General features: G+C 54.7%; 2 protein-coding genes across 2 annotated transcripts; both read left to right on the top strand.

Annotated features, from left to right (window-relative positions):
* Positions 1 to 5,713: 5,713 nt before the first annotated feature.
* Positions 5,714 to 6,908, top strand: LOC121345812 (C-C motif chemokine 3-like). Its single transcript, XM_041423047.1, has 3 exons — positions 5,714 to 5,855; positions 6,264 to 6,378; positions 6,521 to 6,908. The coding sequence occupies exons 1-3, from the start codon at positions 5,783 to 5,785 to the stop codon at positions 6,624 to 6,626; spliced, it is 294 nt and encodes a 97-aa protein (XP_041278981.1). The 5' UTR covers positions 5,714 to 5,782; the 3' UTR covers positions 6,627 to 6,908.
* Positions 6,909 to 7,698: 790 nt separating this feature from the next.
* Positions 7,699 to 8,676, top strand: LOC121345783 (C-C motif chemokine 13-like). The gene is made up of 3 exons (XM_041422998.1): positions 7,699 to 7,768; positions 8,119 to 8,236; positions 8,558 to 8,676. Exons 1-3 carry the CDS (start codon positions 7,699 to 7,701, stop codon positions 8,655 to 8,657), a joined length of 288 nt encoding a protein of 95 aa, XP_041278932.1. The 3' UTR covers positions 8,658 to 8,676.
* The last annotated feature ends 3,449 nt before the right edge of the window (positions 8,677 to 12,125 follow it).

Below are 12,125 nucleotides of genomic sequence, written 5' to 3'. Positions count from 1 at the left end.
GAATGGATCCCTCTGCTCTTAATCTCCCTCTATCTGCTAATTAAATATTGATGGCAGTTAAATATTCATAGAACATTTGGCTTGGAGTTTTTTTCTGTCTTCAGGCGGCCGTGGGGTCTTTGATGTGTTATTTTCCTGGTCACCCAAGGTCCCAGAAACCTCCAGACTTGTCAACACTCTTTTGAGGGAGTTTTTTTCCTCCCTTTTGCCACGTGTTGCTGGGAGAGTGTTTGGGTTCTTTCATCCCCAGCTTCTTTTCCCTCGGTATCCTCTTTCCTCCTGGATCTCTCCCCCGATGATTCCTGTGGTTCTGGAGGTGTCTGGGAGCCTGGTGGTGCCTCCAAAGGGGAGGCTGAGCATCACCCGCTGCTCTGGGAGCCTCTCCATCAGCGGGAAGAGGCCCCGGTGGGTCCCCGCGGGTACAGGGGGGCACGTCCGGACCCCGGGGTGCTGCACCCCGGTTTGGGGAGCCCAAGGAGCACCGTGACCCGGCCAGGCCGTGCGGAGGAACAGCACCGAGAGCCTTTCGTGGGGCAGCACTGACATCTTGTGCCAAACGCCGGGAAAACAACTTCCAGGGATTGTTGGGATGCAGGAGCTCCTGCACTGCTGCGGCGTCCCAAACCCTGCCCGTGCCCAGCCGGGGCTGGCGCCTCGCCCAGCTCGGGGCTTGGCTGCTGCCAGAACGCCGAGCAAGCCCTGAGGTGCCAAAAATGACAGAGGGAGCCAGGCCTCACCCCAGCCCTGCACAGCTGGTGCTCATCCCCTTCTTCATCCCCAGCTTCACCCCCACCATCCCCAGCTTCATCCCCACCTTCATCTCCATCATCATCCCCATCTTCATCCCCAGCTTCATCCCCATCTTCATCCCATCATATCTCCATCATCATCCTCACCTTCATCTCCATCATCTCCATCATCATCCCCATCTTCATCCTCTTCATCATCCTCATCTTCACCTCCATCATCATCCCCACCTTCATCCTCTTCATCATCTTAATCCCCATCATCATCCCCATCTTCACCCCCCATTTTCATCCCCATCTTCATCCCCTTCATCATTGCCTTCACCATCTCCATCATCATCCCCATCATCCCCATCTCCATCCCCAACTTCACCCCCATCATCCCAAGCTTCATCCCCATCTTCATCCCCATCTTCATCCCCATTACCATCCCCTGCATCATCCCCATCTTCATCTCCATCATCATCCCCATCTTCATCTACACCTTCATCCTCTTCATCATCTTCATCCCCATCATCCCATCTTCATCCCCATCTTCACCCCATCATCCCCAGCTTCATCCCCATCATTATCCCCATCTTCACCCCCCCATTTTCATCCCCATCTTCATCCCCTTCATCATTGCCTTCACCATCTCCATCATCACCCCCATCATCCCCATCTCCATCCCCATCTTCCCCCCCATCATCCCAAGCTTCATCCCCATCTTCACCCCCATCATCCTCATCATCAGGCCCATCTTCACCCCACCATCTCCCTCATCCCCTTTGAGCTGTCCCATTCCAACGCTTCCCACCTGGAATTTTCCCTGCAGCAAACTCCTCGGGACATCAGGAAGGTCCTTCCCCACACCCAGCCCAGGAAATATTTCTGGAAGGATTTTAGGGGAGTTTCCAAAACGGGGGAAGGGGAGTCCACACCGAGCTCCACCCACCCCACCTGCTCACCTGGAGTGATGCCAGGGGAAGATTCTCAAGGAAAATACCCCGGGGTGAGCCTGGAGGAAATGAATTCATCTCCCCTGGGGTGTCTTTTCCTCCTTGGTCAGGCGGTGGCAGAAAATACGTGTGAAAAAGGTCACCGAGGCCACAAAGGGCAGATCGGAGCTGCTGATAGCTGGGAAAACACCGCGGGAAGCCGGGGCCGGCTCGGGGAGGGGGATTCGGGTGGGCTGAAACAGAATTCCCCAAACCCTGGTGATGCTGATCCCCGTTACCCATCACCACCTCCCTGCATCCCAGGGGCACTGTCCAGCCTTGGGGCTGGAGCCCGGAGAAAACCCAGAGAGCCCAGCAAGTCCCCAGCGTGGATTGTTGGGATTAGTTTTGATCCCAGCACCTGGGTGCAGAGGATTTTATGAGCGTCTTCCTTGCTGGTTTGGGATTCATCCTTCTTTTTCTCGTTTTGTGCCTTTCAGGTGGCTGGGAAATCATGAGGAGAGTGGGAACATCAGGAATGGGGGTGCAGATCAGGAATGGGGGGTGCAGATCAGGAATGAGGGTGCAGATCAGGAATGGGGGTGCACATCAGGAATGGAGGTACAGATCAGGAATGGGGGTGCACATCAGGAATGGGGGTACACATCAGGAATGGGGGGTGCACATCAGGAATGGGGGTGCAGATCAGGAGTCAGAGGAGGCTTTGGGTTTATTTGAGCCCTGAACTCGTGGTTTTCAAAGACCAGGGCTGGGACGAGCTCGCTCAGCTCGAGCAGCCCAGCCCTGATCGCAATCTCAGGCAGAGGAGTTTGGTGTGAAATCAGCGTTTGAGCCGGGGCCGTCCCCTGCGGGGGCAGCCAGGATGCCGGGGCCAAAGGACACGGGAAATGAGTCAGTGAGCACCCGGAGGAGTGTCGGGGAAGGGGGAGAGTTCAGCTCGGGACAGCTGAGAGGGGATGAAATGCCCAGGGACAAGGGGGCAAACGTAAAACCCCTTTCCTGTGCCCAGGGACAGCAGGACAACCACAAAACCCCTTGCTTGTGCCCAGGGACAAGGGGGCAACCACAAAACTCCTGCCCTCAGGAGATGGGGACAGGGATTGTCATCCCAAATGACAGCTTTCCACCTTTGGGATCAGCTCTCGGAGGTCCCCAGCACTGCTGTGGGCTCAAACCCCTTCCCTTTGGGGCTGCTCTCCCCCTGGGCCAGCGGGATGTGGGGACACAGCTCCGAAGTCAAGAGAGGAGCCCAAACCCCCAGAGATTTACACCACAGCCACATAATGCCATGTTTTTCACAGTGTTTCCACTTCCCACAGGTGGGAACATCGCTCCCAACCTCTCCCTGAGCCTGAATCAGGGAGGGGAGGGCAACACAGGCTGGTCCAAGCCTGGACCAGCTTCTTCCAGCAGCACCTGTGGCATGCTCAGCATTCCTCCCACAGGATTGACATGTCTGAAATTGGATTTAGCTGTGATTTTCCCGGTGAAATCTCCCCTGGAAAAGAATGGCAGCACTCATTGATCTTAATTCTATCGGAGGAAGGAGTCTCAGGGCAGCTGGGTGCCAGGCAATGCCTTGGACAAAGAAAACCACAAAACATCTCCCCTGCTTTCTGGGAGCAGAATCCAGCTGGGCTCTGCAGGGATGTGGGTGGCAAAAGGGACACCTTTTTTTGGGGACCTTTTTTTGGTGACCCAATCTGATAGAAACCATCTCTGCAGCAGCTGGGGAAGTCCTGGGTGGCTGGGGCCGGACAAGGACTTTAAAAAAAGGAAATGGCACGAACGAGGTGTGAATTCAGTGGTTACCTCCGCGTCAGATGGAAAAGCTGACCCGACCACGCTTCAAAAGGGAGAAGAAATCAAACAAAGGCAGAAGAAGAAATCAAACAAATCCGTGTTAGAAACAGCCCTGACCTGACAAAGCAGCTCCGCTCCCGGGCTGACTTTGGCTGCCCCAGCCGCAGCAGCCGCCCCCGGGGGTTATTGATGGGCTGAGAGGGAAATGCATCGATAAAGCATCGATAAAGCATCGGCTGGAAAAGCAGCTCTGCCCCGGGGGCGAGCGGCATTCCCGGGCTGTCCCGGTGTGTCCCGGGCTGTCCCGGTGTATCCCGGGCTTTCTCTGTGTGTCCCGGTGTGTCCCGGGCTGTCCCAGACTGTCCCGGGCTGTCCCGGTTGTCCCAAGGAGTCCCAGACTGTGCCGGTGTGCTCCGGGCTGTCCTGGGGTGTTCTTGTGTGTCCCGGTTATCCCAGGGAGTCCCGGTGTGTCCCGGTTCGTCCCGCAGCCAGAGTTGGGAGTGCAGGCACGGAGCCCCCAAGAAACAGGGGAAGAAAGGGAGGAAAAAGATGTTTTCCAGCCCAGATAATTTCTGGGATCAGAGGACTTTTGGAGCCATCCCAGAGCAGAGACTCTGCCCATGTCCCATGCCCTTCTCTGCATCAAGCACTGATGAGCTGGGAATGTCATTCCCGGCCTTCTTTGCCTGCTGCATCCCGGAATTTTACCTCGGAGTCATTAAAAGGGATTTTCCCAGACCGATAAACCGTTTTGTTTTCCTTTCTTTTGTTTTCCAGGGAACATTTTCTACCCTTAGAGGGCCGTGTTTGCCCCAGCTGCAGCAGGAGCTCTGTGGTGCGTGGGGGTAGGAAGAGGGATGAGGGAAAAGATGGATCCAGCCAAGGGCTGGGCCAGAGCAGAGCCAGAGACATCTCTGCTCCCCCAGGAGGGATGAATTGGGAATTTGGGTGATGACAAAAGGTGCTCAGCTCTGCCAGACAAATACAAACCCCAATTATCTGCTCCCACCACCCTTGGAGCATCACCTGGCACCTCACTGTCATCCCACACAGCATCCCAAACAAGCTGAGGCTGATTTCTGGGAAGTGGCTTTGGAGAAGAGCAAATTCCCATTCCCCTTCCAGGAGCAGCATCCCAAGACAGTCCATGACACAGTCTCAAGCTGCCTCAAGGGAAATATAGGCTGGATATTAGGAAGAAGTTTATTACAGAAAGGGTGATAAAGTTCTGGAATGCTCTGCCCGGGGAGGTGGTGCAGTCCCCATCCCTGGGTGTGTTTAACAAAGCCTGGATGTGGCACTGGCTGCCAGGGTTGAGTTGAGGTGCTGGGGCTGGGCTGGACTCGATGATCTGGAGGGTCTCTTCCAGCCCAGTGATTCTGTGATTCTGTGCAGGGCTGTGTCCCCAGCGCCCCGGGATCCCTGGCATTCCCAGCGCAGCCCCCGCCTCTCCCCGCTGCTCCCCATCCTCCGCCAGCTGCCGGCAGCTGGGAAGCGCCCTGGGACCTGCAGGGGCTGGGGGGAGAAGGGGCTTTTTTGACAGCTGCAGCCAGGCAAAATCCACCAGGAATTCCCTCGCTGGCCTCTGCCTTTCCCAGCCCAGCACGGCCAAGAACATGAGCTGCAGCTTTGGCAGCAGGAGCGGGGAAGTGGAGCCACCTGCCCGTCCCCCCCCCGGCCCCCTGGGCCCCAAACACCCCCAAAAGCTGCACAGAGGAGTTTGTGTGCCTGATGCAACCAGGCAGAAGCTGTTTCTTTATGTTTTGGGGTTTTTCCTCTATAGTTTTATTTTCTCTATGGCTGGTATTTTTGGGGGTGAGAGGTAAAAGGGTTTTTGGTTGGTGGTCCCCCGGGCCAGGACATAAAACTGCAGGGCAGGGGGAGGACAGGGACCATGGGAGACCCTGCAGGATGCTGTGCCTGTCCCTTGACCCATCCAAAGGACATCCCCAAACCCTCTCACCTCCCCTGGAGCTCCCTCCACGAGGCCTGGACACAGCCTGCCCAGGGACCCAGGGCGCAGAGCCAAGCTTTGGGAACAGCCTGTCCATCAGCCCCAACGCTGGAGCTCAGGAAAATCCCAAGCCCATCGGTGCCAGAAGCACCGCCTGGGAGCACATTTTTCCTTTCCCAGGGCTGGGGAGGGGATGAGGGGATGAGTTTCACTTACCCTCTGTGCTTTGGGACGTGGCAGGGGCCAGGCCCTCCCCCTGGCTCTGGGGGAAGATCCCCCATAAAAGCAGCCGGGGCAGGCTGGCCCCAGCACAGGCGGCTCAGCCACTGCCACAGCCCGGCATGGGGACAGCCACCAGGATGGCCTGTGCCCTCCTCATCCTCTCCACGCTGTGCTGGCACAGCCTGGCTCAGAGTGAGCATTGCCCCGACCCCAGGGGCTGGGGGACGGGGACAGAACCCAGGGATGGGGAGAGAACCCAGGGATGGGGCAGGAACAGAACCCAGGGTTTGGGGATGGGGACAGAACCCAGGGATGGGGGATGGGGACAGAACCCAAGGATGGGGAGAGAACCCAGGGATCCCAGGGATGGGGACAGGGACAGAACCCAAGGTTTGGGGATGGGGACAGAAGCCAGGGGCTGTGGGTCAGGGACAGAACCTAGGGCTGGGGGAGAGGGACAGAACCCCGTGCTGTGGGATTGGGTTTTCTTCACGCACAGGGTGCAGGGGGATCCCCCCAAAGAGCTGCCATTGCCCTGGCAGGAGGGCTGAGGAGGGGCTGGGGGTCTCCAGGCTGAGCCAGGCTTGTGCTGTCCCCCAGGAGCTCCAGCCATGCCGGACAAGTGCTGCTTCAACTTCCAGACCAGAAGGATCAAGAGGGACAACGTGGTGGCCTGCTACCCCACCAGCCCCGAGTGCCCGCACCAGGCTGTGATGTGAGTAGCCCAAAGCCCCCCCTGCATCCTGCCACACCCCGTGCCTTGCTCTGGTGGGTCCAGTCCCGACCCCCTGTGCCCCTGAGCCCCTCAGCAGCTCAGTGTTGGGGTCCCCACTGACCCCAGCCTCTCTGTGCCCCAGCTTCAAGGTGAGGAACGGGAAGGAGATCTGCACCCAGGCCAGCAGGGCGTGGGTCAAGAGGTACCAGCAGAGCTTCCAAGTCAGCTCCTTCTCCATCCCCAGCTAGTGGGGTGGCTGGGGACAGCCGGGACTCCTCCTCGCGGGGGACACCACCGAGGCAGAGGGGACACTTCTGGATGGAGCAGCTCACAAGGGACATCCTCCCCATCACGATGGCCCTCACCACCTCCCCGAAGGCAAAGGGCCTTTGCCAGCCCAGCAGGATGGAGTGTCCAGACCCTCTGTGGTCCACGGAGAGGCTGCAGCAGGCGGGGGGTGAAGGGGGAGCAGCTCCACAGTTGTTTTTTGTCAACTCTGAACAGAATTAAACGTGATTCCCACATGAAAACATCTGTCTGTGCGAGTCTCTCGGGCCTGGGCAGATCCTGCTGCCAGCTTTCCTGCCCAGGTGTTGGGATCAGCAAGGAGCCAGGAGGAGCTGGAGCCTCAGCCAGGTCTCTGTGAGGGTGTCCAGGGGTGAGTGGGGCCAAACCAAACCCTCAAGGGCTTTGGGGAAGAACCAGAGGGACAACATGCTGGGAGGAGGGGGCTTCCTGTGCTCCTCATCCACCATCCTAATTAACAGCCCAAATTCCCTTAGAGGGGGATCTCAGGGATGCCTGAGCCAGCCCCAAACCCCAGGATGCCACCAGGAAATGTGATGGGTGCTGTGACAGTGGCAGAGGCACCATGCTGAGCAACCAGCAATGGGCGATGGAGAAACAAACCAGCCACCACCAAGCCACCACCCCAGAGTGAGCCGAGGCCCCAGAGCCAAAGGCAAGGAGTGGTTTTGGCACAGGAACTCACAAGTGTGAGCATCATCCTGTGCTGTTTGCTGGTGGCCACAACCCAGCCCAAAATAGACTCCCAGCCCAGCATCAGTGGCTGCTCCCACGCCCCTGAGCAGCCCTCGGCTGTCACGGTGGCCAAAGTGGCTGCCAGAAGGAATTTCCCCTCACCTCTCACCCCTCATGGAGAGATCCAAGTGGTTCTTTCCACAGGGAGGGTCCAAGGTGTCATGGAAAGCCTGGCAGGGCTGTTATAAATCACCCAGGGCTGCAGGCAGGAGGGCAGGCAGCTCCTGGTGGCCTGAGGAGAACCAGAGCTGCTGGTGCTGACAGAACCTCGGGGTGGACATGAAAATCTCCTTGGCCCTGCTCATCCTGCTGCTGGCAGCTGCCTGGACTGGAAGCCAGGGGATGTCCTGTAAGTACCAGCAGGGAGATTTTCCCTTCTGAGCTGTCCCAGCTCCTCCTCTGATGGGATTTGGGGCTGGGGAAGAAGAGGAGAGCTCAGCTCCTGATGGGGCTGTGGGGCATCAGCAGGTGCCTGAGCATGGGGCTGGCCTGGATTTGTTCAAAATGTGTAAAAATGGGGTTGGTTCAGCCCCAGAGTCCCAGCTGGGGGGCTCTACAGGCAGGGTGCTCCTACCCTGGGGCAGAGCATCACCCCTGGGGCTGCAAGATGCTCCCTTTGTGGGATGAGGGAGCAGGAGCAGAGCCCACACCCCTCGTGCCAGGACAGGGAGAGCACTGAACCCTCGCTCCTGCCCTCAGTCCGCAGGTCCAGAGCCAACTGCTGCTCCAAGGGAATGTTCTCCCATCGGAAAATCCCCGAGTTCAGGATCCGGGGCTACCTGCAAACAGCCCCCACCTGCACCCACAGGGCTGTTCTGTGAGTAACCCCAGCTCCCAGCCAGCCTTCCTCCCCTCCACCCCATCCTCACCCACCCTCCTTCACCACCAGCTGCTCTGCTTTTGGGGACTCCCCAAAAATGAGGCACCTGCGCAGGGTGCTGCAGGTGGGGCTGTCCTCACCTGGCTCTTCACACTCTCCTCCCTCCCTGCTTAACCCAAACAGCCCCAAACGGCCCCATTTGTGCTGCCAGCAGGCCAGGAGTCAGCCCTGGCAGGGAAAGGGGGGGCAGGATGCTGCAGGAACCCCTGGGGGGATCCTCCACTCCCAGGCTGACTCGGGATATTCTTTCCCCCCAAGTGTGAAGCTGCCAAAGGGGATGGTCTGTGTGGACCCAGAGGAGAAATGGCTCCAGGAGTACCTGAGGAAGCAGAAGGAGCCAAACAGCACCACCACGTGAAGCTGCCTTCCCCAAATCTCTATTTAATTTTACCCCATAATCCTCTGTGTGTTTTTGTGTCACTCATTAATTTAAGAGAGCTGGCTCTGTCCCCTCCCCTGCACTCAATAAACCCTCTTGTGGTCTAGCTGGAGTGAGATGTCAGTCCTGGGCAGAGAACGGGTCACAGCCAGGCTCAGCCTGGCCAGGAAGAGCCCAGGAAACCCAAAGGGCCCAGCTCCCCCCCAGGTGGAGCAGCCCTGCCCATGTGTGGGGTTCAAGGATGCCCTGGGCAGCGGCCCATGGGATGGGGAGAAATGGGAGAAGGATTCCCTCTGAGGTGTTTGAGGGTGTTTGAGGGTGTTTAGGGTTGGGTTGGCTCGGTCCCTGGGGAGCAGCACTGGTGGCAGCCCCAGCTGGGTGTCACTGCCTTCCCCACCACCCCTGGGCCACCAGCCAGCTTGTCACCCAAACAGGGCACCCGTCCAAGCCATGGGCAGGCAGTTTCTCCAGAAAAAAAAAGCTGCATTGTTCACTTCCCTCTTAGTTTGTGACTCACTTGAATCATCTTTTTGATGAGCTAAGACGTGCCTCACTCTTAAAGATACCTTTATACACATTGCCAGATTTGTTGCCATTTATCTGCTCCCATTTAGGGAATTTTTTGCACAAATCAATGACTAATTTTGTACAATCAATGACCAATGGACAATCAATCTGCCACAATGCCCACAGGACTACATCACCTGGAACTGGTCTGGAATTAGAAGGAATATTCTTGCCTAGGACTGTATAACTGCAATTCTCAATTTTTGCAGAGAAAATTAGAGTTAACCAGACTTTTCTAGTTGTTCTTTGGTGCTGGAAATCCCAGGATCCAGCAGAATATTTGGGATGTTTGAAGGATAGGGCAGGAACTGGTTCTCTAAACCACAGAAGCATTGAGGAAAAGACCTTTAAGGTCAAGTCCAAGTGTTAAGCCAGCACCAAACCACATCCCCAGGTGACACATCTTTGGAACGCCCCCAGGGGTGGGGATCCCACCCAAATGCCACATTCACCCTGAGAATCTGACTCAGAGATGGAGCCCACACAGAGGTGCCAGATGATGAAGCACTGAACCACTCGGGGATGAAAGATTGCCAAGGCTGGGGCTGAGGGCCACCAGCTCGGTGTCCCCGTGGCCCTGGTGGTGCTGGGTGGCAGGAGAGTGGCAGGCATGATGCTTCAGGGTTTGGCTTTTGTATTTTTCAGGTTCTGTGCTGCTTTAGTGTGTGGGTCTGGGCTTCATATCAGGGGATGGTGAGCTCTCTGCTCAGAGCAGGGAGACAAAACAATTCCTGCTCTAGCTGGGCACCAAGGACAAATGATCCAAATCTCAGCCCAAGAGTATAAATAATGGTGAATTGAAGAGAGAAAAACAAGAGGGATGGGAGTGCAGGGGCTAAATCTGGAATTGGACAATGAACTGCAATGTGCACATGGAGCAGAGCTGATCCCAGGGAGAGACCCCGTGAGCGCTCGTGCATTTTGGGACCATTTGGGTTCTTCTTGGGTGCAGCCCTGGCTGGGCTCTTGTGCTGCCCCAGGTGCATCCATGGAGGAGATCCTTTTAATAAATCCCTGCTTTATTCTTTAACTCCATCTAGAGACTGTTCTAGCTCAGCCTTCCCAAGGCATCAGGCACATGTGGCTGCAGTGCCAAATCACCCCCCTGTTGCTGGATTTCATCCCCCACTGATCCCAGTAAAGGTGGGGATTAAATGTGTGAGATGGTATCTTTTGTTCAGACTTAGATGTTTATTAATTCTTATTTATTTTACAGTCTCTCAAACTGTGAGTTCTACAGCACTAAAAATGAACTAAATGGAGAGTCGAAAATAAACTAAAAATGGAGCTGTATCTCTCTCTACAAGGCTTTTTAAGGAAAAACTGTCTAATTAAGAGATGATACTTAAATTACTTTTACTTTTAACATAGTAACTAATTACTTGTGGGCCTCAATGGGGATTTTTAAATTGAATTATGCAACACCACTCAAACCTATGAAGAAGAAGGTGAAGAAGGAGGACTAGCTTTTGCCTTGAAACTTCTATTTTGTTTTATATATATTATTATATTTTAAAACTTTAAACTCTCTAAGTTTTTTACTATGTGATAATACACACTTCTACTCAAACTACACACTCATAATCTAAGTTCTATAATTCAGTTTTGGAAGCTTTCTTTACGGCCTCAGGTTAAATGCAGCGTTCTCTTGGGGGTCAGTGCTTGTCAGCACAGAAATGTTTAATAAATCTTTAATGAATTTAATTAATTTAAGAATTAATTTAAGGGGGGTTTCTGGAATGCCAGGTGTGCTGCAGCCTCTGCCTGGCAGAGGTTTTTCTTTTCCTTTACCATTCCTCCTCTCATCCTGGTGCTAAAGCCACTCTGATGCAGGACCACAGAAAACCTGTCCTGAGCTGGGGTCTTCCCACAGGACCCTCAGGGAGAGAAGGAACTTTTGGAAATTTGAATAAAAAGTAAATCAGCAGGGCCTGCTGTAGGAACTCTGCTTTGGAAGCAGAATTAGCCCCACAAAACCCCCCACAGCAGGGTCAGGGCCAGCTCATGGGGCTGCCCCGTGCTCTCCTCGGAGCCACGGGAGCTCTTTGCAGCATTTTTATCAATGAGTGTCACTTCCAGGGGGATGTTGCACAACCCCAGTGGCTTCCTCTGCACTTGCACGGGATCGAGGTGCTGGCAGCGACTTTCATTTCTTCCTGCTGTGGGTTCCTGCCTTGGGGAAGGCAGAGGTTGCTTTGATGCCTTTGGTGCTCTCCTGAAAAGGGTGCCCAGAGCATCCCTCTGCCTCAGGGTCACAGCTGGACTTCATCATCCGTGTGGATCCCTTCCAGCTCAAGGATATATTGTGTTTGCGGGGTGCCCCGATGAAGGAAGGAATGATGAATCTGACTCCGCGTTCTCAGAAGGCTAATTTATTATTTCAAGATACTATATTATATTAAAGAATACTAAACTATACTATACTGAAGAACAGAGGTGACTCCGCGTTCTCAGAAGGCTAATTTATTATTTCAAGATACTATATTATATTAAAGAATACTAAACTATATTATACTGAAGAATAGAGAAAGGATATTTACAGAATACTAAAAAGATAATAATGAAAACTCATGACTCTTTCCAGATCCCAACACAGCTTGGCCCTAATTGCCCACTGAGTCAAAACAACTCACAGCAGAGTGCAATGAAACAATCACCTGTGGGTAAACAATCTCCAACCACATTCCAAAGGAACAAAACACAGGAGAAGCAAATGAGATAAGAATTGTTTTCCTTTTTATCTGAGGCTTCTCAGCTTCCCAGGAGAAAAATCCTGGGCAAAGGGATTTTTCAGAAAATGTGAATGCTACAAGAATATTCTGTGATTCTCCTCTTATCCCTTATTTCTGGGATAAGAGCCCTAAGGGAGAGGTTTCTCAC

The sequence above is a fragment of the Onychostruthus taczanowskii genome, unplaced genomic scaffold (genome assembly GCF_017590055.1).
Source record: "Onychostruthus taczanowskii isolate IOZ18803 unplaced genomic scaffold, ASM1759005v1 scaffold75, whole genome shotgun sequence".
Taxonomy (NCBI): Eukaryota; Metazoa; Chordata; class Aves; order Passeriformes; family Passeridae; genus Onychostruthus; species Onychostruthus taczanowskii.
The sequence above is the reverse complement of the archived record's forward strand: the minus strand, read 5'-3'. Positions and strand labels throughout refer to the sequence as shown.